The sequence below is a fragment of the Coptis chinensis genome, chromosome 6, assembly GCF_015680905.1.
Source record: "Coptis chinensis isolate HL-2020 chromosome 6, ASM1568090v1, whole genome shotgun sequence".
Taxonomy (NCBI): domain Eukaryota; kingdom Viridiplantae; phylum Streptophyta; class Magnoliopsida; order Ranunculales; family Ranunculaceae; genus Coptis; species Coptis chinensis.
In genome coordinates this window covers 20,579,775-20,603,280 of record NC_141461.1, presented here as the reverse complement: position 1 = coordinate 20,603,280, position 23,506 = coordinate 20,579,775, and the positions used below count along the sequence as shown (strand labels likewise).

The window sequence follows — 23,506 nt, the reverse complement described above, 5'->3', positions numbered from 1 at the left end:
ACTTTAGTTTGTATTGCAATACATAGAGACACGTCCTAGACTGACACTAATCAACGCGGTTTGCTCTGCAATTCCTAATCATCATATGGGGGTTTTTAAACTACCAAAAGTGACTACTCATCCCATTGACGTTCATTGCTGTGCATTTCTCTGGGGACATAAAGTAAACACTAAAAAAGTTCACTCGGTTAATTGGGAAATGATTGAAAAGCCAAAGCTATATGACAGACTGGGAGTCCGAAATGTTCAACATACAAATCTAGCTCTCCTCGCCAAGAAAGGTTGGGAAGTCCTTGCAAGCGACAGGTCTTTATGGGTCGATATTGTCAAGACAAAATACTTGCGAAATCAAGATTTCGACTGTGTGTCCCAAACCACTTAACTCTAGAGTCTGGAGAGACATCCTAAAGGCATGTACAGTCCTCACTAAAGGATTAGGATGGGAAATAGGAAATGGTTCAGATATCAACCTCTTCACAGAGAGATGGATCCCAAGTAAGGAAGGTATCACTACTCCAATATACTCTAATCCCACTGTCAAACCGCTTTTCGTCTCGAACCTCATTGATAGCAACACAAGGAAGAACCTCATTGATAGCAACACAAGGAAATGACGCTCTAACATCATCTACCACTACTGGCCGGAAGATATTGCGAAAAAAATTACCTCCATTCCACTTTCGCATACTGAAAATCCCGACAGAAGAATTTGGACGCTAGCAATTAATGGGAAATACATAGTGAAATCGGGGTATCAAGCAATAACCGTTAACCACAACCCCCCTATCTTTGACTGGAGAATCATTTGGAAACTTCGGTGCCCTCCGTGAGTAAAAGTATTCATGTGGAAACTTTCGCTTGATGCGTTAAACTCATCCTCTAACCTATTCAATATAGATTTAAACTTTAACCCATACTGCATCTTCTGTAAAAGCCACCCAAATACCTCACAACACCTGTTCCAAGAATGCCCTTTTACTCAGACAATATGGAGAATCAGCCCAATCCCCCAAATTGCTAACGCACCTTTCAATGACACACCGCAAATATGGATATCAGAGACTCAGAAATTATTAAGAAATCAACAGAGCGATATACCCTTTGTTATGGAACTCTTGCAATCATCTGTTGGAACATCTGGAAGAGCAGAAATGAAATGTTTTTTTAACAAAAAAGGGTGACTCCTCAAGGCACAATCAGAGCTAGTCTTGTTTTTTAGAGAAGCACAAAGGATGCCCAGACACTACTCCTTAAGCCTAAGAGACCGAAACAACTCTTCCATCTCTGCTGGAAGCCTCATTCAGCTCCATACGTTACTCTAAACACTGATGGTGCGAGTCACGGAAATCCAGGCCATGTGGGTTTGGGATGTGTATTAAGGAATTATGACGGGGGTTTTGTTGCTGCTTCAGTGGATTATGTCCCTATCGGAACATCTTTTCTGGTCGAAGCTTTGGCCATGAGACTAGGTCTGTACCTAGCAATCTCCTATAGCATCACCCACATACATATCCAAAGTGACTCACAGGCTTTGATCAATTGCATTAAGGGAGAAGACAAGGATAGTCCATGGGAGGCAGCTGGGATCATTGAGGATATTCGTCAATTTTTCTCCTTGTTCGAAAACATATCCATCATCCACATATACCACATATACAGAGAAGGTAATCCAGCAGCTAACACACTGGCATAGTATGACATTTCTTTAGCTCGTCACATGAGTTGGCATGGTAAACCTCCAGATATCATCTGTAAAGATCTCTTTTTCGACTATATGGGTGTTTCCACACTCCGGAAAAATATTTGGAAAAAAAAAACATAGAGACATGTCACGTATCTCTATGTAAATCTAGATCAAATTAATAAGATCTTTATATCATTATTGAGAAAATAGTGAAAGAAAACTAAAAAGTTTGCTTAATGGGAGCAGAACACAATTTTGAGTTTGACCCCTTATTCACCTACCATGTGGCACTTCTTGATTATACTAGAAGCAAACTGCACATAGCAATATTGCAGCAAAAATAGGCTCCTGGAAATCCAAGCAATTTTTTATTGCCACTGGATGTGAGTTAGGGGTGGGCAATGGGCCGGGTCGGGCTAGCCCGGCCCTAAACATTTAAAAGCCCTTTAGATATTAAGGCCTAGTTGGCCCGGCCCTAAAGTCAACATAGGGTCGGGTCGGGCCGGGTCACAAGTCTAAATCTCAAGCCCTGATCCTACCCTAAGCCCTCTTTAAAGGCTTTAAGGCCAGGTTTTAGGGTCGGGTTTTAGGACCGGGCCTATATATTTTCTTCGTTTTACAAATATCATTTTTTAGGACAAATGTTGTTTTTGGTTTTACGTCGGTTACAAATGTCCGCTCAGTATTTCGCTTTTAATGGTGTGGACTGAAACCTTTAGTTCTAGACTTGGCTTGCATGTGAATAAAAATATAATTTATAAAAGTAAGTGGGAAAATAAATTGAGAATAATAAGTTATAGACTTTGATTTGATAATCAAAGGAATAAAGTCTTATTTTTTTATTAGGCTAGTGCTCATTGTTCTTCATGGCTGCTAGATAGGTTGATAAGTTTTTGTTATATAAGACAAGTTATTGGAAGTACCCTTGGATGTAAGTGATAAATTACAAAGGACAATGCTATTTTAATTTAAAATATTTAACAAAGAGTTGGACAATTATGGTGCGTGTATTTATAATGAAAATGTAAAACTATAACTAGGGCTTGGTTAGGGCTGAATTAGGGTTGGGCCTATGTTTTAGAACTTTAGCCCTAGCCCTGCCCTAAAAGGCCTTAGGGTCGGGTTGGTTAGGGCCGGATTAGGGTCGTTAGGGCCAAATTCCCACCCCTAATTGTGAGTGCCGTGATCTGTGATGATCCTATAAAGTGGACCCGAGTGATGATCATAAACGTTTTTCTAGTTTCACTTCATTAATAAGGCCCAATAAACAAAAAAAAACCCCAAGCCCAATAAAAAAGAGTATAAAACTTGTGACAGTGTGACCACTACATTCGAGGCTTGAGTGTACTTGATGGCATCTAACTTCAAGTCCATCCCGATAATAGGTAATTTTAGTATTCTTGTTGCTTACGTAAATTTGCATGTTGTTACTGATTACTGATTACTTTTTGAACTGTTTATTGACTTTAGATATTAGTCGTTTCTTGGCTAAATGCAATGATCCAAATATGGTTAAAGATGAAGGTGTTTGTGAAGTTGTTAAACAATTTGATCAAGCTTGTAAACAAGCTGGATTCTTCTATGTGGTACATTTCTCACTTTACTATATTATACTATATTGTAATCTTGTTTTTACCATCTTTGTTAATGCTATGTTTACTTACTAGAAAGGTCATGGTATACCTGATTCACTTGTAAAAGAAGCTAGAGATGTTACACAAAAGTTCTTCAATCTTCCTTGTGAGGAAAAATGAAGATTAAGATGACTGCAAAAACTGGTTTCAGGTTTGTTTGTAATGGGAAACATTTTTGTTTTGTGTATTCAGTATCTATTTGTGGGATATCGTTTTTGTTTTTTTTTTAATGCAGGGGATATCAGAGAATAGGTGAAAATGTAACCAAAGGCAAGCCTGATATGCATGAAGCTATTGACGTATGTAATATTTAATTGTTTCTTATGTTTATGTACTTCTGAATTATATGTGTTGTTTCGATATGATTGTTTCCTTGACATTTGGTTATTTGTAAATTAAATGTTATTATGGGGAATTAATGACATAATCCACAGAGGCCTGACTAGTTAGTTCCATGTTAGTAAATTCATTCCTCAAGAGAACTAAAAGAAAGAGGGCTTGCATAAGAACTTTGAAATGATTGTTGCACTTACTGAAATTTGATCCGAGATTAATTAAGCCAATGTGCCATATGTCAATACTTGTTTCACGCGTAGAATGGTATTCTAAGCTTCCTATATAGTACAGGTGGGTGTCAGATTGGTTTTCGATCCATATGTTGTAAGTATCAACTGGAGTGTACATCCTGTCGATGATGGGTGTATTTGATATCTGGGTAAAAGATCATTTCTAGTGTCAACTGTCATCTTTCTGAAGTCTGAGCTGTGTTTGTGCTTTTGGTATAATACTTGGACCATGTCCTTTTAACCATTTAATTTCCAATCCTCATTCATATTTCAGTGCTATAAAGAAGTTAAACATGGGATGTATGGAGCTCTTGGGGAAACTCTGGAAGGACATAATCACTGGTATACTTCCATTTCTGTTTTTATGTTGAACCATTCTCCTTTGCTCAACTTGAATAATTTCCTGTATCCTGAAGTGTATGATACACTGCTAGTCTCTGTTGCATGGGTACGCCCTAATTTCCTCAGTATCACGTACCCGTGTCGTGCGGACACAGATACGGACAAGGACACGGACACCCGGACGCAAGCAAAACAGTACCCTAATTCTCAAATCTCGCCGTGTCCAAATCGTCGTACCCGTGTCCAAACCAGACACTCGTCCCGCACCCATGCAACACAGCTGCTAGTGTTGTTTGTTGTGACTACATTTGCAATTAAGTCTGGAAGTTTTATTTCTACTCCTGAAGGTCTTCTGTGTGCTTCTATCCTTTCTCAATAAAGTTCAGGCAAAATGAGGAAAATAGAAATTCCAAAATCTCATGTATTAGGATATAAATCCTTAAAAGCACTTTTCTCTCATGTTTATGTTATAGAATATGCGTTGAAAATGTACAGGTGACTGTTTAAACATTTTAATTGATCAATATGTACATTTTGTCTTCCTCACGCCTGAGTGGTACTATATTCTGTTCATTTCTATTCTTGGAATTCTAAGTTGGTGTATCTCTCTATATTTTGGCAAAAAATGAATTCAGATAAGATATGATCACAAAAAATGAATAAAAATAAGTTTCTGACCAGAAAAAGGAAATAGAAAAGAAGAATAGAATTGGATAATAAGCAAGAAATATTTAGGGGAAAAAAAAAGAAGGGCCACATCACAACAACTCTAAAGAAGATATGGATAGCCTTCTTGTTTATGCCCCTGTGTGGTCTAACATTGTGCAGGCCTTTTTGTTATAGTAAGCCTAGGGTCAACCTCCTAGTATATTGGAAGCCTCAACCTCGTAGGATATCGGAAGCCTTTGGAAATAGGCTTATTACTCATCCATGTACTACTAAGTCTAGGTGGGTTAATAAATCACATTCATAAAGGCATTACAAAGAATTTGTGGAAGGACCGTAGAGGTGTTTGCACTTTGACCACGAGGAAAGGGACTTCAAATGAATCATTGTAAATAGCAAAAAAATTCTCTTTGATTGGGAAGCTGGGAGTTCTTCATTTAGCGGACTGGAATTTCTAAGGTTTTGCATTTAGATTGGATTCCATTGTGTTGTAGCGTTCTGATGTAAGTTTTATGTTGTGACTCTCTTACTTTTGTTTTTCCTTGTCACAAAAGCTCCTTAAAATTTTCATTTTCATCAGGTCTTAGGCTAGTTGTTTAGTTCTCTGTTCATCAATTGGTAGTAAAGCGATCGAGTTAATAGTACGCTAGTTAGTTGGTTAGTTCACTGCTCCTCTCTGATCTATCTGCTGGAGCTTATGGACTCTGTACTGATTTAAAAGTTTACATGAAATGTAGATGTTAGTTGTCCGACGTTTAGTAAACTTTGATTAAATTAAACAGCATGGTGAATCTTTTCCTGCAGGCCTGTTAATCCGTCGAACTTCAACTCAGTGATGGAAGAGTATATCAGCCTTGTTACAGGCATGGCTTCCTAATTGATTAAAACCCCTTGTGATTTTTGAACTCCTATTAAGTTGATTATTTCGGTGATTTTTGTATATTTTAATCTTGATAGATCTTTCAAGAAAAATTATGCGGGGAATTGCACTGGCACTTGGTGGTTCGCCAAACGAGTTTGAAGGAGAAAGAGCTGGAGATCCATTTTGGGTAATGCGTCTAATCGGCTATCCAGGGGTCTCAGTCTCCAATAGCCCGTATATGCTGGAAAATGACATCGGATGGTAATGTTACAATGCTGGTTTTGCTGCCAGATAAATTGCACATGGACTTCCATTTTGTGTTTTGCAGGCTCTTATGTGAATGATGTTTTTTTTTTGTATGTTCTGTCTAAATACATCCAGCGGAGCTCACACAGACTATGGTAAGTTCAGCAAATTTTAAATAATAATAATGACCACAAACTCACAAAGGTCTGTGTTTGCTTCGCCCAGTCTACTTAATGCTAACATGTCTGTTGTATTATTTCTGAGTATAACAACTTATTGTGTTCAATTAATGAAAAACACTTGTATGCTTATTGTTCCAACCCCCACAAATGTGGTCCAATAAAAGCCCAATTTAATACAAACCCACACTCAAAGCCCACGCTCAAAACCAACCTACAATAAAACCTATGCTCAGAGCCCAAAAAGCTCACGCTCAGAGCCCATACTCAGACCCTACCTACAACAACGCAAATTCTATATATTTGATATTCAATTAAACATGTGTCTTCACTTGGACAAGGAAGTCGTTTGACCAATTCAAACAACTTCCACAACTTTATCCACCTTCAAGTTCGTTTGCAAAACTTCCATCAACTTCATATCGTGTGACGGTTCTCCAGCAAGTTCTCCAACTTCATCCCACGATTGGAATATTGGAGAACGAGGAAGTAACTATTACCAATCCGACATATAAAATCCAACATTGGTCATTCTCCAGAACTACATATCGAGACTTGATTCCAAGACAATACAACATTTGGGTACATAGGCAATTTCAAACCGAAGTCCAGTCTCAACTCTCACCAACAACCATCCCTTTCGCAATCTCTTCTGAAAAGATCACTTCCGACCCAACTAGTGTGTTTTGGCAAATCTCGTTGAAACATATTTGGCAAATCTTGTTGAAACACTTATATTTGTTTAGTTTATACATTTAAGTTATATAAAAGGAAGGTAAATCCGTGAGTCATAAAACTGTTAGTCAATAGTTTGAGTTTTATTGCATCGCAGGCCTTTTGACATTGGTCAATCAGGACGATGAGATATCTGCGCTTCAGGTAGGTTTAGCAACTTGACTCACTTTTTAAATTAGAACCTTTCGGCGAATGCAAAAGAATAACTATCACGTCCAAGAAATAATTGCACCACAAAGTATGAAATATTTCTAGGGTTCAGGACTTTGTTTTTTATTTCTTTTATAAGTTTATTAGGTCTTGTTCGTTTTTCTATTATATCAGCTAAGTAGCATTCTGAAAATGGTTTTGTAAAACTTTTGGAAGGTGAGAAATCTTTCTGGGGAGTGGATATGGGCATTACCGATTCCTGGCACATTTGTCTGCAACATTGGTGACATGCTGAAGGTTTATATCCATATCCTACTGTCACTAACTAATATAACTAATTGGATATTGTTTATCAACTTAAATCACGGAGAAAATGCAGATTTGGTCCAATGGATTGTACGAATCCACTCTGCATCGGGTGATCAACAACTCTCCTAAATATCGGGTATCTGTAGCCTTCTTCTATGAGGTATTCCTTTTTCTTGATTGCCTTTCTTCTTGGACATATTAGATGGAACTTTAAGCATTTTTGTGTTGCAACCACAGCCAAACTTCGATGCTGTTGTGATGCCTTTGGACTTTTGTAAGCAAAAGACTGGTGGAGTCGAGAAGTTTGAAAAAGCTGTTTACGGGGAGCATTTGGTCAGCAAAGTCCTCACCAACTTTAAGACAGAAGAGACATGATTCCGTCTTCCCTGTCTTTCTTTTTTCTCAGGTTTTTGTGAAAATGGCTTTCGGGATCTTATGTAAAATAGATTCACTTATAAAATTTACTGATGTTGCATTCAAATGTATATTCTAAAGGTATTCATATGTTTGTACTAGTATTGATGAGACAATAGTTGCATTTCTGAGGCATACTGTGTCTACTGGGTCTGCCATTTTGACCCTTCCTACTTTTGAACCAAAACGAGGGGCAGAACAAAAAAGAACAACTCTGAAGGTATTGAGGATAGCTCGATCTTTGGGAGCTTCTGTCATCCTGGGCCTCTAGAAATATTCGACAGCAAATAGTATTGTTGCCCACAAAGAAAGTAAGCCATCTCTTGACAGGCACAGTACGAGGACTCTGTGGGGGCTAAGGCTGCATCAAGTGGATCACAATTTTAGAGTATGACCCCAAAATTGACCACTATGGATTTTCATACTTTTGAAACTGTATCAGATGCGGACCAAGTACCAAACGCTGTAGACTCTTGTGCATTTGTAAGCTTTGTTGTCGGTAGCCATATTAGAGCAACTTGGGCCAAGAAAGCTAGGGCAAACTGACCGCAACTTGGGCAAGGGTAAGCTTAGGCATATGGACTGCAACTTGGGTTAGATAGAGCAAGCTAAGGCCCTCTCGAGCTTTATCTTCATTGGAGGTGTTGATATGCCTTATCAAAGCTAGGCTGATCTGGTGACAACAGAATCTCACTTTTATAAAGAAATAGAAGGATACAACTGATGCGTGCTCTTTGTGGGGGTCCTCACCATAGCTGAACGACCTCACGGGATCGGCTCTGAGGAGTTTGACCGATCTGCATGCATCGAACCTAAAAAAATAGGTTAGCAACGATCTCGCCATTTCATGTAGGATTTTGCTACGACCCTCGTCACGTCGTTTGGACATGATATCTCAGCATTGACATGTCGGATGGAAATGAAATTTCGCAGCTCACTGATATTTTAGAATACTATAAAACTAAAGTTAGGTTTTTGAGCAACATAAGTTTTTGAAAAACCAACATTAGGATAAAACCCTTACAAAGAGAAAAATTTGTAAGGAGAGAGATAAGTGAAGAAAGATATAATAAGTTGGAGATACTTGTGAGAAGTGATTGTAATATTTTTTCCATACTTTTAAAAGGATTGACTCTTGCACGAGGTGGATCCAAGATTGCCACTCAAGAGGGGCTGCTACAACTAACTACATTACACATATTTTTTTTGGGCTGAATTATACACTATTATAACTAGTATTTTTTTTTTCGACGGAAAAGTTGAGTGTGTTACAGCCCACTCTTGCTTTCCTGGATCCGCAATTGGGCTCTTGTAGACGTATGCATAATTGGCCGAACCACTAAATTTTGTCTCATTATGTTATGCTTTTACTTTACACTGTTATTGTTTAATTTGTAATAGATAATTTCATTTCTTAGCAGTGTAGTTGTTAGTTGTGGTGAAAGTTAAGATTTTGATTGGAGTTTAGAGTGTTCATATACAAACTATTTTAGTGGGGATCAATTGGTATTATTTTCCCCAACACTCTTAACGTCATGTGCTTAATCATTGATCTTAATCTTAATCAATGATTTCATTTTCATCATCCTTTTGATGGTTCTCCGTACCATAAATCAGGTAGTTAGAGCATCTTTAGCAGGCAACAAAAAAACACAAAATTTTTAACCAAACCAAACACCAAACCAAAAAAATACCAAGCAATTTTAGGAGCAACATCAAAAAAACACCAAGCAACTACGTGGTTTTGCCAAAACCGTGCCACTAAAGCCCAACTGACAGGCCCAAGCCCACGCGGTTTTGGCAAAACCGCGCGGTGTTCAAAACACGGCGTGCTACTTCTATATAAACAACTCCAAAGTCGCGCGGTTCAGTCACTTTCACCTCTTCTCACAATTATAAAATCCTCTCTTTAGTTAAAAAAAAACAAAACCTACCTAAACTCTTAAAATTTGATATGGATCATTTTGAACCTTTCGACGGTGATGATTGGCAGTACACATACGACATTGGCGATGAGAAAGTAGAATACGATGGGGGAGAAGACAGTGGGGAAGAAGAACCCGAGGATGTCGCGCCGGCTGATAGACATCCCTATGTACTGGAGTATCAGATGAACGACTTTGATTGGCAATTTGCACCTGGAGAAACACTTGATATGGAAGTTGTGTCTTCTACACGTGATACAAAATCGAGTGCAGTGGCTAATACTCAGGTAATTAATTAGTTTTGATTAAATATTTTGAATATTAATTAGTTGAGTTGGACCAATTAATTATTTATCTTATAATGATTATTTTTTTTTATAATATCAAGATGTTGTTGACTCACCGAAGTTAGATCGGCTTTACTTGGTGTTAGAGAGTGGTGGAAGGTTATTAGGAGTTTGGATGAGTTTGTACATATTAGAGATAATATTTTGTATACACCTTTGGGTATTTTGATTGATACGGATTATGAGAAGGCTGATTGGGCAGTGGTCATAGCTTTAGTAGAAAGATGATGGAGTAGAACTCATACATTTCATTTTCCTTGTGCGGAGTTATTAGGGTTCACACCACTAGACTTCACTATGATTTCTGGATTGAGTATCGGTATAGGGTAACCGATACCTTTTCATACAAATTATGAGAATATGGATAGTATGCTTATGAGTTTTCCTCGTTGGGTGCGGATGCTTATGATTCTTCTGGGATTTAGCTATCTCATATTAAGATTGCATATATGGAACCCCTCTTGCATCCCGAACACGAAATGAGTTAGCTTTGATCATTCTCTAGGGGTAGTGCCGGTCTCGTCAGTATGTTAAGGCTTTTTTGATGTTTTTTATTGGGCATATTTTGTTTCCCAATGGTCATTCTACGGTACAACTGGGATATTATGCTTATGTATCTGATTTGCATACTATGAGAGATTATGACCTGGGTAGCTCAGTATATGCCACATTGATATCGGCGTTAGATAAAGCTTCAAAGACATTCAGAAGTAGAAGTCCTCAGATTGAAGGATTCACGGGACTTTTAGAGATTTGGTTTTATGAGTACTTTCGATGTCTTTGTCCTAACATAGACATGATTCCGATACTCGCCCTAGATTTGCTAGTTGGTCGGGGCCTCACTTGACTCGTAATGAGGGCGATTAGGAATAATATATCGTATGGCTCGTGCTCGATTGATATTAGATCATTGTCATCTATTGAGTGGAGACCTTGGCGTTTGTTCATGCCTTTGACGATCCAAATTGTACACCATGCTTGTGTGTTGTCACGTCCACGAGTTGTTTTTGCCACCACGACGGATCGGGTTTGGTCTGGTGGCGGCGGATGTTGGAGGCGAGATGACCGGGCGTTATGGAGTTCCATGTGCTCCCATGCCGGATGTTAGTGATGCAAAGTCGTAGGGTAGAATTCAAGTTCATGAAGTTCATGCTAGTGGTGGTCCTTGGCGGATCGTCTTCTTTTGTTGTTGAAAGCGATTGCGATCAAGATTATAGATGGTGGAACCGTGTCTCCATGGGTCCGTTGTTGCCTCATGTTGGTCGGCTAGCAACTTCGAAGTTTGTGGTGCGGAAGGGATGAGGCGTAAGCTACGTATTCCTCATCCCGCCCGGCACATTTACAACCCACAACCTCTCGAATGCATATCGGCCGACTCTCGTAATCCGCCAAGTAATCCTCGGATGTTTGTCGTGTGTGGACGATGGGGAGCCTACTTATATTTCCATTCCCGAGGTGCCTCATGCTCGTTTATCCGAAGTTAGAGCCGCAAATTGATCAAGATACCATGGTGAGTTTAATTGTTTTATTTATCTTATTCATTATATATATAATATGTAATTTTATTAATCGTATTTTTTGGATTTTCGGTGAGGTTCGGGAAAGATATGAGAACCGTGTTCTTATGTTTGATGGGATGAGGATCGCCAGTATCATTATAGCCAAGAAAAGAGAAGGCATATTCTTAGACATATCAAATCCAATCCCAGTGTCGTATGATGAGACTTCGGAAAGCGTATGAGGATATCGCGGCAAGTGTACACGCAAAAGAACATTAGGGATATGAGGAACTTCAGTGAAGTAGTTAGTTAACCTCCGCGCATGCAGAGAAGATCATCAGTCTAAGATTAGGAACTTAGAGGAGCAGCTTCGGAATGTCCAAATAGAGAGAGGAGAGGGATCGAGTGGTAAGGGGTGTAAGAAGAGAGCTAAATAAATTTGATGTAATATGATAGGTTTTGGATTATTTTGGATATTATATGATTATATCATAATCATAGATTTTGGACTGCATAATCATAATTATAGGTTTTTAATTTCTTTAATTTTTTCGACTTTGAATTACAATTCTTAATTTCTTTAATTGCACAAATGTTAATTTCTTAACTTCTATGCACAACTCATAATTTTTCAAGTTCTATGCACCACAGTTCTAATTTTCAGAAAAAACGCACGCGGTTTTGGCAAAACCGCCCATATCAGTTTCAAGTCCACGCTGCGGTTTGCCAAAAAGCGCCAAGTCCACGCGGTGTTGGAAAAACCGCGCGGTTTTGGCAAAACCGCGTGAGTGATTTGATACAGCACCAAACCTGGAACCAAATATTGGTCGATTTAGTATTTAGTTTGGTGTTTTTTTGGTGTTTTCATCAACATGTAGTTCTCCTGAAGTTGAAAAAACACCAAATTCTTGATATCACTGCTTAAAGATGTTCTCCTGAATAACATCTTTAGCAGTGATATACTTTAGTTAGTTTGCCTACAAAGTTGCATTTACAGAAGTGTTTTTTTGGTTAGTGACCCGTGTTTTTTATTCCGTCCTCTAATGGTTCTTTCTTTTAGAACTAACTGGCTCCTCCGTGATTCAGACTTCAGATTGTTCATTTTAGGACATTTTCGTCGACAATTCTGTCTGTTCAAATCTTATGTAGCAAATTCAAGCCCATAATTAGAAGAAAATGTCAGATCACGCTGATCAGAGAACTGAAGTTCATCTCATTTTCCATTTAACTTCATGGCTTTTTAAGATCCCCTCTACCGTAGAACATAGCTACAGTGTTCAATTGATGGTCTTGAATCATTGGAGAAGTCCGAACATGTGAAAATATTTTGGCAGGGAATGTGACAATCAGATGAGCAAGGGAATGAGACAATCAGCTAGATAAGTAAGTACTCACACTCGCACAAACAGACTGGAAGTAAGATATAGCCAACTTAACGTTTTACGTCCATCTCAATATTTGTCCTTTCTTCTTTTTCCAGTACAAAAGAGTGAAAGACACCTCCACTAACATAGAGTCCTCTCGTTTATATATTCATTAAACCTTGCATTGATACTCTGAAGACCATTGAGCATCAAGCATTTTTCTTTTGTGTAAAGTATGAGGAGAAATTGAAGACACGTAATAATTGTCAACTTTGGAAAACTGTTTGCCTGACCTCGGTGTTCCAATTACTGAAAATTGCTTTTAAAAAAATCAATTTCAACTTAAGATATCAGCTGTATAAAATAGTTTTATTCTCACTAATAAAACACAACTTACCTACTTATCGAAAATAAACCGAAAGTGCTGCGAATATCAAGCCCAAATCATGTACGAAATCTCAAAAAGTACAACATTAGGCTTATTTAGGCCGACATATTTCTATCAAACACAACAGACGAGGAAAGCAACCATGAGGTTAGTGGACTGCAGGCCAGAACAAATATTTCTTTCTATAGACCTTCTTAATGAGCCAGAACTAACTGATGTTCAGCTTGTTATATCGAGTTATTTCTTTCCTGTTCTGCACGTAGATCTTCCAGTGCATTCCGCTCAAGCAGATTGATTTGGCTCAAAACTTACAAAGGGGAGACCATGGAAATAGTGACTCCCTCATGGACACGAAAAAGCATACATACATCTAATCCATATATTGGCTAACATGGAGTGCCTAAAAGTCGGTAGATAAATTTTCTTTTGAAAAATTGCCAATATTGGCAGATAAATGAGCAAGAATTTTCGACATTGTTTCCCGCTCCAAGATGAAATATAATATCAATCATGATTAAGGTATTAAAGATTTTTTATTCATACAGAAACATTCAACATGTATACATTAATAAATAAGGATGACGCATTACTTACCACCTGAAGACTTGCATACTGGGTAGGCCAAAGAGATTTTCTCCTTAACCAAAAGTCAACCTTATTAGACAATCATATCCGTGTGTCCTGAACCTAGGTGAAGGAGTACCAAATCAGACGAAAATCGAAGTAATGTACTATAACCTATGCCTTATCAGAGCTTGATAAGTAGGTGAAGGAGCCTTATATGCAGAAGATGATGTCTTGTTCCTCGATAAATGAGCATTATGTGAAGGCATACAAGGAATGTAAAAATAGGAACTGCTGAATGGACACCATCGAGGATGCGAAAAGAACATTGCACATTCGACCGGCGATCTTTGAAAAGGAAGATCGGGTACACAATTCTTCTTCAAATCAAGGTCCCCTTTTCTGATCAAGTCCCTACAAACAGGTCCTACTTGCGTAAAGTAATTTCCCGACAATGATAAGTTTTTCAGATTCCCCAATGCACATATCACTTCTGGTACGGCTCCATACAGCATATTTCCAGCTAAATTAAGCGCCTGAATGCTTCCCAAACACCCAAATGAGCATGGCAAAGGACCTGTTAACTGGTTATTTCCCACGTCAAAAAGTGTTAATCCTGTTAAGTTCCCGATTTCGTAAGGCAAGCAACCGGATAACTGGTTGTTCAGGAGTAGTATCTCAGTTAAAGCTGACGCTTTGCCTATACTTGAAGGGATACGGCCGGTAAGCTTGTTGTTAGCAAGAGTGAGGTAGAGAATACGTGTACTTCCAAAATTTGCAGGAAGTTTTTGCATGAAATTATTGTTGTTAATGAAGAGAACTTCAAGATTATTTCCTGAAAAAATTTGAGGTGGAACGGATCCAGAAAAGAAGTTGTATCGAATATCTAAGAATGTTAGATTGTTTTTAGCAAGAAGAGCAGGTGGGAACGCACCAGAGAGCTTGTTATTGCTTACATCAAGTTCATATAGGTATTGAAGCTCAAGGATTTTCGAAGGAATTGTTCCAGCAAAGTTGTTAGTATTGGCATGGAAAATAGCGAGGTCTGGGAGTGCATCAAGGAAGCCATCAAGAGAAGGAGCCCCTAGTCGGAAACTGTTGAAGTCGACAGAAGCAAGTGCGGTAGCAGTGATGTTATCTGGTGGAGTATCACAATAGAAGCCTTTGTATTTGCAAATATCAGCACCCATCCATGTTTTAGTGATGTTGAGGGGGTCACAAGTGATGAGATTTTTGAATTTTTGGATTACTGGGTAGACTACTGCGAGGCGTTGGTCCGCAAAGATTAATGGCGGTGGGGGAGATGGAGGCTTTGGTGTGGGTACATTTCGTGGTGGTGGGGGAGATAGAGGCTTTGGTGTGGGTACCTTTCGTGGCGGTGGGGGAGATGGAGGCTTTGGCACCGGTGGTGGAGGTAAGGACTCTGGCTCTGGAGGAGGACAAAGAGGAGGAGGCGGAGGAGGACAATCTACGGGGGTACTACCACTGTTACCACCACCACCAATTATGATCTCTATAGTCTGCCTCTTGTTTGAAGTCCCTAGTGAAGTAGTGCAATGAACATTGATGCATGATAGAACGATGAAAAAAATGAAGTAGAAATAACTCATACCTCTTTTCTGTCTTAGATGGTTCTACAAGAACTTTAATTAAGCAGACTGACTGGAAAGAATGAAATGAAAGAGAAGTGGAGAAGAGAGTAGTGAGTAGTGAGATAAGTAGACAAAAGAAGTTCACGAGCTAGCAGGAAAACACGGTCTTTATAATTGAAATTGCTGCTGTAGGTGTCCTTTCGTTTTCAAAAGCAACATTTTCATCTCATATTAGTGTCATGGATTCGCCAATAAATCCCAACTTTAATTTGCAGGTTTTTATTGGTTGCTGACCTTGACTGGTGTTGAACATATTTTAAAAATGGTGTTAAATACTGAAATGACGGGTTTTTTTTTAAACGAGATGGAATGATTGAATGAAAGGGTGGCCTTTTTGTTGGTAAGATTACCGTTTTCGAAACAGAAAAATCGGGAAAAAGTAAACAAAAAACTTACAAGTAGCACAAGTGATCCAGGAGAAAGCGTAAGAAGATATTGGAGATTTCAAATGTAAATACCTTAAGTCGATCCTTCTAGAAACACATAATAGAACTCCTCAGATTTCGAAATCCATAGTTTTTCCAGTAAATTGGAGCTCGGATGTCATAAATTATTCACATGAAGCAAAGGGCATGCTGGTAAAAGTGAATTCATTAACAGTGGCTAACTCAGAATGAATAATTGAATATACAATTTGATCATCTTGTCAGAATGATGCTTCAAGAGTTAATTTTAAGAAATCATTCACTTAAACTTCCTGAATTATGCGAGACTTCGGCAGGAACATAAAAATGGCAATAAAAAAGAATTGAAGTGTATAAACTATAAAGTTATCATTCTCCTTATAATAAAAATGGTCAAGTTCCATAATCCATATTATGTGATACATAAGATTATCTGACCTGAAATACAGCATATATGCTATTCCATAGAAAAATCTCAGCAAGGTAGATTATTAGTGTCATACAGGGCTGCAGGGATGTTTCATAACTGCAGGCCTAATCATTTTCAAACCTTAAAATAATATACAGTTAGTTGAGGATAGGTATCCACTCATACTCATTAATTAGTGTCAAAGCTTATATTTGCGTTGGGGTACTATGTTTCAACAAGGCAATCATCAATCATAACAAAATAAATCACCTTTAGTGCGCCAACAATATGTGCATTCACTATTTCACTGAAGCTGAGATGCGAGGCCTAACTGTGTTAGTGATGCACTTAGTAAGGAATCACACATATATTTCTCATATTCGAATACAAAGTTTATCACGTAACACCCCACTCATATCTTCAAAAACCCTATCAGAAAATGTAATCAGCATGCTGTCAATCTTATCTCAAATATCAAATTAAGCTTGTCTAAATTTATTCCATCAGAAACTAAGACAATTCTTGATATCGATGTTTCATTGGAAACTTTAAACATGAGAATCAATTCCAGCCCCAACTCAAAGAGTGATGAATATAAGTCAGACACAGACAAATAACATCACTAAAAATATCAGCAGAGGTACATTTTACATACTTCGGGGTTTCACCTTTTTGGTTTCTTTATTTCAATTGGACAGGGTGGGGTCCGTGGGGCGAAAAAGGAACCAAACTAAGTGCTATATTAGTTTGGCAAATATGAGAGGCACTAACATCAGCTTTCCATTTTAAGAGTATTATATTGATTATCTGTGCCTACAGCACCTCCATTTAAATTGACCTCAGTGCAAACAACAGTCCACGAAATGTTGTGGAACAGTTTACTGTAACTAACTAACTAACTATTGTTTTATTCCATGAAAACCAGTGAAGGAAATTTTAGCATGCATTGGAACAAGAATTTAAAAAGTATTGGATTCACAAGCATGAATGGTTAGAAGTATGATCCAATTGGTGGGGAGTTGTCGGAGAGAAACAGCTGAAACATCACTGGTTTGTCAGAACAATGGTCAACAACATATGACTCGGGATTCGGAGCCATTTAATTCAATTTCGATTAAAGTACAAGTTGATTAAATTAGTGGGCATTACATGTGCTGCATAATGAAACTGAAATACATGAACGTAATTTGTATAGAGCAAATATAATATTTTCTGATATAGCAAATGTCAGGAACTCAATGAAGGATGTCATGCAGGAGTAGATACCTGAGTAGTCAAAAGTACTGAAGATCTTGCAGAAATCCAGAGGATTCATATCCTCTTCTGCACCTTCACAAACATTCAGTGCGTTCTGATACAAAACTGTTTACCTCTTCTGCAGTCAACTTCCCACCAGTATCCAGAATGTTCCAATTCCTCCATACTACAGCCTCTGAAAATGAGACTAAAAAAACTAATTTAAATTTGTTAAGCAAATCTGGTCAGACATCTAAGACCTAGCTGAAATTAAGATTGTGATCCTCTTGATTGGCACCTCCAACTTTCCACAGAACTAGAATTCATGCACTGCCTGATTGGTAAATCCTTTTGGTGAAAATGCTGCATGACTACTCTTTGCATAAAGCGGTATTCTTGTGCCCAGTTCCCTAAGCCTCTTCACAATGTCATACAGAAACTCAAAGGTGAGTTTGGATTGCTTATTGAGATCCTCTCGAACTTCTGGATGGATCTTGAACCAGTCTCCCAACAGTTTGTGTACATGACAACGAATCATTCTCCACGGCACGGGGTATCTCTCACAGAGCTTCAAATATTCCACTAGTAGATCTGCTTGGTCTAGTAAATCCCCTTCAATACCTTCTTCCTCCTTATCTACCCATTCTGCAGTTCGGAATCCAGCAAAAAGAGCTGGATTCTCAAGAAGAGGCTCAGCAGAAAGTACACCATCGACTCCTGTCTCTTCCAAACAGCTTAAGACATCATCCATGTGGCGTATGTTCCCATTGGCCAGGACTGGAATCCTAAGCGCAGCTTTGACATCCTTGATGGCATTCCAATCAGCTCGGAACTTCTTTCCATCCTTTTCATCTCTAGTTCGTCCATGAACAGCTAAGAGGGAACAACCTGCATCTTCCAGCATCCTAGCATATTTGATAGTATCTTGCATATCTGGGAATATCCTAATTTTGCATGACACAGGCACGTGAAGGTTGTCTGCAAGGCTTTGTACCAAAGATCTGACGACAGGGAGATTATCCATCAAGAAAGCACCATAGTTCCCTCGCCTTGCAATACGCTGCGGGCACCTGCAAATTCCATCAGGTAGCAGACTCAGCCAATAAGTACAATATGCAAAATAGAAATGTCCTTAAATAACAATTGATCGAAATATAGGATTTGTTACAGAAACGTAAGACAGGAGCACTGGAGATTGGTATAATATTGCAGTCAATCGCCTACCTAAAAAATTGTTTATAAGTTTCAGTGGAATAGTGAATTATGGGATAAATATAACTTCACAAGGACAGGCGTCCCAGACTTCCAGTTAGATCATACAAGGATAAGCCCTTCTGTTGGAGATCGATAGTTAATCTAGTAACCTGCTTTCTTCATCGAGCATAAGGCTCAAGATTCCTAATGTTTTCTCATAACAGCAGATACATGCAAATCACTAATATGGCATACTTAATGACAGGTTCATACTTGAATCCAGAGAAAAGACCATCCATCTACTGATCAATTGAAAGGTACTTTACTTCATCCGTCCTTTTTGGGTAGTTCGGGTCACGTATTCCTAAAATCCTATAACATGATACAGATAATTTGACGAGAAAAGTCTAAATTACGCTGTTCATTTGGACAGCCTATATGAAACATATTTACATCGCACAGTCAACTTTGGTCAGAAGAATATTCTTATACATGGAGCCTCCAGTCTTTCTTTTTCCTATTCCTATTCAAAATTGGTTGACTGAACTAAGTTGGTCATCTAAGGGATATTGTGATGTCACTCCCAGGAGTCCCTCTTCCTTTTTGTTCTGATTGCCTTCGCTATGTATCACATGATTCATATCCCTTCAAGACCAACTCTGTATATGGAGTTGCAAATGAAACTAGCAATTGATCTACCAATTATGGCTATCCCTATGGGTATGAGATGGAGTCACTCTTGTACTCACAGTCTCACATTAGGGGATGGACCACCAGTTTGGAGGGTTCCAGGGTTATAGGCAATTAGGCATCTTCAGGGTAGCATTCGCTATTCGTGGTCTCACAGTGAGAGCAAATGTTTGCAAGCGACACCTAGTTCCATTGCACCTCCATTCCAGGGTTAAAGACACTCAGGGCTAGTATTTGTTGTCTCGCATTAAGTATGGATCTTCGCAAGCAACAGTTAGTTCCTACAAAATTATTGTCTTTCTTCTAAATTCGTTCTTAATATTTCCAACATCACCCAAAAAATCAAGTGAATTTTACTGATTACCGTTCTTCATAGGGTTGCAATTTGCAAGCAAAAACATTATAGAAATAAAAAAATAACATAAAAGAAATAAAAATAAATCATAAATACTAAGAATAATAGTAATTACCCTAAATTGATGTCCACATAGTCACAATGCTGTTCCACCAATTTTGCTGCTTCCAATAATATATCAGGATCATTTGCACAAAACTGGACAAACAAAGGACGATCTTCCTGAAAGATTCATCAAACAAGTAGATGTATTACTTAGTTGAAACCAATATACTTATGGATGAATCTCTCTATTTCACCAAACAAAAAAAGATATTAATGGGATATTCTTGAAAGAAATCTGCTTGCAGAACTGAAAATAGGTAACAACAAACAGGTCTAGAATAAAATCAAGATAAACAGCACTAAAACAAGGAAAAAAAAACAAATTCTTCATCATAAATCAGCTTATGAAGCTATTGTCCATAATACATAGAAGACTCAACTACACAAGTATGTTGGGGTGCCAAACAAATAATTAGTTCCTATTGAATACACTGATATTATCTTGGTGATGTAATATAGATAATAGATGACACTATGACAGTATTAAAGTCGAATTTCGTCATAGCTTGATTATCGCAAACTGTTTATTACTTGACTATTTGGAAAGAGTGGACAGTTGGATCGTGAAAGTTATCAGACTTGATTAGGGCATAAGGAACCACTAAAGAGACGCTAACAGGTCCACCGATGGATCTTTCAAATAGGATGCATTTGTAAAATGTTAGATGGGGATAGTTACTTGATAGTGTATCCAAGATGTATGACAACCTTTTACGAGACAGGAGTGATATTTTTTTTCTCTGTAGCTAGCCTAATTGTTGCATAAAATTCAGCTAATTTGAATCTACAAAAAAAAATTCTTCTCTTAATAGGGATTATTTGCAGCAAGATGGTAGCCATATGTAACTTATTCCACTGCTGTTACTTGCAAGCTCAAACAAGAATACTTGAAAATTTCTGTTAGGAGAAAGTATGAAATACATGTGGGTCAAATTGACTAAACCAATGGAGAATCTATATGCATATGCTCCTCAAAAAAACTATACGCCATGCGTTAACTTTTGTACGAGTTATAAAAATTAATAAAATAATCAATTTAGCCCCTTTCATTGTTCTGCTTCATCTTCCTATACCATCTTCACTCAAGAAGCATTTTCATTTTGTAGCACCAAGAAAATGTGTGTGTTTCAAAAGTACAATGAAGCTAGAAAACAAAAGAAGAAAGGATTGACCGATACTTTTAATTGAGAACACACACAAATTCAAATGTATGTCTTCTTCTTTAGTGAGTGAAAATTAGTTCACTAGAAACAGCCATACACTTCATAATAGAGGATTAGAGAAATGCAGTTATATAGAAATGCACATACTTTTCGAAGGGACATGGTAACTAACTCGGTAACCAGGGCAGACCCACATTATGGATAGGGTTTTCAACACTGAATGTAAAACTACATGCTCTAATTCCATACTTTACCGCCACCCACAAAGCTGACTTCCTTAAGAAACTGAACATCTTTATATTCATCCAGAAAGAATGACTGGTGTAATTTAAAGCAGATAAGTGAATTACAAAAGAACAACCTCAATGGCAACTCATGCTTTCTAGAATTCCAGCTTCCCCATTCTCTCTCTTCTCGGTTTCTCTTTTTGCGAATCTCAACCTCTTTCACAAATTCTGGATCTAGTACTATTTAAATTTTTAACGGAAAACTCTTCTCTCACAAATTCTCAACGACGCAATTTTTGTGATAATTCTTTATGGCGTTTGTTTTTCAATATCAAGTTCAATGCCTTTGGACTTGTGCTTTTGAGGGAATCCTTTCTCACGTGTTTCCTTGTTGCTTTTCGACTTGAATACCCTCAAAATTCCTGGATCCATTCCACAACCATACTCCAATCTTGCTGCACCATTTCCCTTCTAATTTATACACTCTGCACTAGATTTTCTAACACTACTAATACACTTAACAATAAAAAAAAACATTATATATTAAACACTACTACAAAATATTTGTGACGTGATAGCAATGTAACTTTCACGTCCATTAAAGCATGTTAAAAAAGACTGCTAGTTGTTTCTACAACAATTACTTCTAATTATCATTGTTTATTACGTGATATTGGTGGTAAATAGTTCAAGAACTTCTTCTTAGATTTCAACAATGTACTCAAACAATCTAACTATGTTGATTCAAAACATTTACTCAATGTACTTCAAAACATGTCATTGCACCATACAGTAAAGTTTCTAAACAAACAACATTTCACCAAAACATAAAGGAAGAAGTAAACTACCTTACAAGTGGTGAACTCCATATTCCTTTGCTTCTCATTTTCCAAAAACAATCTGGAATGCAACATAGGAGTATAAGCAGCCTGAGCACCATACTTTCTACAAAGCATACGAAAAGGTAGCTCAGAATTATCAACCATGGGAGCAACAATAAACTTGGGCTGTCCTAATTTTTTCCAATGAGCCCATGCTCTTTCAATATACAAGTCTTTACTCAAAGTACAACTCGGGGAGTTTTTTGAAGAAAGGGGTTGTTCTAAAAGTGATAAGTCATTAGTGTCTGAACAAATACATTCATCATCTTCATGTTCAGAAGTTGGTGTAGTCATGAATGATTTTGGGAAAAGTGTGAAGAGAAAGTTTAAGGAATGGAGTTTATGAGATGGGTTTTGTTTAGTTAAGAAGAATGTTAAAGAGAAGTTCATGAATCAAGGACATGGCCGCCTCCAAAAAGTCAGGGATTTGGAAGGTCGAATTTGGGCTGGGCTTTGTAATAGAGAATAGTGTTTTTATTGGTTATTGAAGATCTTCGCATATACCGATACTCCTCCGACATTATTTGAACGAAATAATCGAAATATCTAGCAGAGAAGGCATCAAATGTCTTGTTCTTAACTGAAATATTGTCTTTCACTAGCCAATTAGCCCGCCTGCTACATTGATAGTTCAGTTTTTATTTTTATCAAACTATTAACAACTGCAAGTCTGCAATACAGGCATACAGGCAGTACCCAACATTACCTGCCATTAGCTGCATTACCTACCATTGGCATAGTATTGACTGACCTTCCTCCATTGAAATATAATTAATGCATGAGTTGTATAAAAAATTAATAGCGGGCTGCCATATGAAATTAATTTTCCTTTGTACTAATTCTTTTGAGGAGTAAGTATAATGATTCTTTCAAGGAATAATAAGTATAAACAAATTGATCAGTATATGTATATGCTTATTTGCTATAAATTTCTGATGTATATATGAATTTCTAAGGATTAATCGTGATTTTGTTAAGTGTGAGGTTGTGGCCTGTGGGGCAGAGTTTTATGCTTCATCAAATTAGGAAGTTGGTCGGGCTTGCAGTTGCTATCATGAGGGATTGCGCACCGGAGTCTTTGATTGAAACAGCTCTGCAGAAGTAAGTACTTTTCGGTTTCTACATTTCTCCGTGATCTTGAATTCCAACAATGACTTCTTTATGCATATGTAATTTCTTGAGAACCTCACTGATGCTCATTCTGTCGACAGCTGAATGTGATGAGCATGCAACACCAATTTCTAGTACAGAAGTCAGGCACTCTCTCATTCCATCTGTCATGCATATCTGCTCTTCAACACCATTATCACCATTTG

At 37.8% G+C, this 23,506-nt stretch overlaps 3 protein-coding genes across 3 annotated transcripts; 1 reads left to right on the top strand and 2 right to left on the bottom strand.

The window, feature by feature from the left end:
• Positions 1 to 2,966: 2,966 nt before the first annotated feature.
• On the top strand, positions 2,967 to 7,854 carry LOC147492031 (2-oxoglutarate (2OG) and Fe(II)-dependent oxygenase superfamily protein). The gene is made up of 12 exons (XM_086568687.1): positions 2,967 to 3,069; positions 3,155 to 3,270; positions 3,352 to 3,469; positions 3,554 to 3,617; positions 4,159 to 4,226; positions 5,697 to 5,755; positions 5,850 to 6,015; positions 6,136 to 6,155; positions 7,012 to 7,058; positions 7,281 to 7,361; positions 7,444 to 7,533; positions 7,611 to 7,854. The coding sequence occupies exons 3-12, from the start codon at positions 3,435 to 3,437 to the stop codon at positions 7,746 to 7,748; spliced, it is 768 nt and encodes a 255-aa protein (XP_086424813.1). The 5' UTR covers positions 2,967 to 3,069; positions 3,155 to 3,270; positions 3,352 to 3,434; the 3' UTR covers positions 7,749 to 7,854.
• A 5,970-nt stretch (positions 7,855 to 13,824) lies between these two features.
• Positions 13,825 to 15,611, bottom strand: LOC147492030 (uncharacterized). Its single transcript, XM_086568685.1, has one exon. It carries the CDS (start codon positions 15,482 to 15,484, stop codon positions 14,042 to 14,044), a length of 1,443 nt encoding a protein of 480 aa, XP_086424811.1. The 5' UTR covers positions 15,485 to 15,611; the 3' UTR covers positions 13,825 to 14,041.
• Positions 15,612 to 17,406: 1,795 nt separating this feature from the next.
• On the bottom strand, positions 17,407 to 22,928 carry LOC147492029 (FMN-linked oxidoreductases superfamily protein). Its single transcript, XM_086568686.1, has 3 exons — positions 22,158 to 22,928; positions 19,930 to 20,036; positions 17,407 to 18,645 (listed from the first exon to the last, which is right to left on the bottom strand). The coding sequence occupies exons 1-3, from the start codon at positions 22,578 to 22,580 to the stop codon at positions 17,892 to 17,894; spliced, it is 1,284 nt and encodes a 427-aa protein (XP_086424812.1). The 5' UTR covers positions 22,581 to 22,928; the 3' UTR covers positions 17,407 to 17,891.
• Between the last annotated feature and the right edge of the window lie 578 nt (positions 22,929 to 23,506).

What these genes read in the sequence shown, in the direction of transcription:
- LOC147492031 (XM_086568687.1), top strand. Translation starts at nt 3,435, where the DNA reads ATGAAGATTAAGATGACTGCAAAAACTGGTTTCAG. An exon ending in CGGAGCTCACACAGACTATG is followed by an intron (nt 6,156 to 7,011) that starts GTAAGTTCAGCA and finishes ATTGCATCGCAG; the next exon opens with GCCTTTTGACATTGGTCAAT. An exon ending in ATGAGATATCTGCGCTTCAG is followed by an intron (nt 7,059 to 7,280) that starts GTAGGTTTAGCA and finishes AACTTTTGGAAG; the next exon opens with GTGAGAAATCTTTCTGGGGA.
- LOC147492029 (XM_086568686.1), bottom strand. Translation starts at nt 22,580, where the DNA reads ATGAACTTCTCTTTAACATTCTTCTTAACTAAACAAAACCCATCTCAT. An exon ending in TGGAGTTCACCACTTGTAAG is followed by an intron (nt 20,037 to 22,157) that starts GTAGTTTACTTC and finishes TGAATCTTTCAG; the next exon opens with GAAGATCGTCCTTTGTTTGT. An exon ending in TATGTGGACATCAATTTAGG is followed by an intron (nt 18,646 to 19,929) that starts GTAATTACTATT and finishes TGGAATTTGCAG; the next exon opens with GTGCCCGCAGCGTATTGCAA.
- LOC147492030 (XM_086568685.1), bottom strand. Translation starts at nt 15,484, where the DNA reads ATGAGTTATTTCTACTTCATTTTTTTCATCGTTCTATCATGCATCAAT.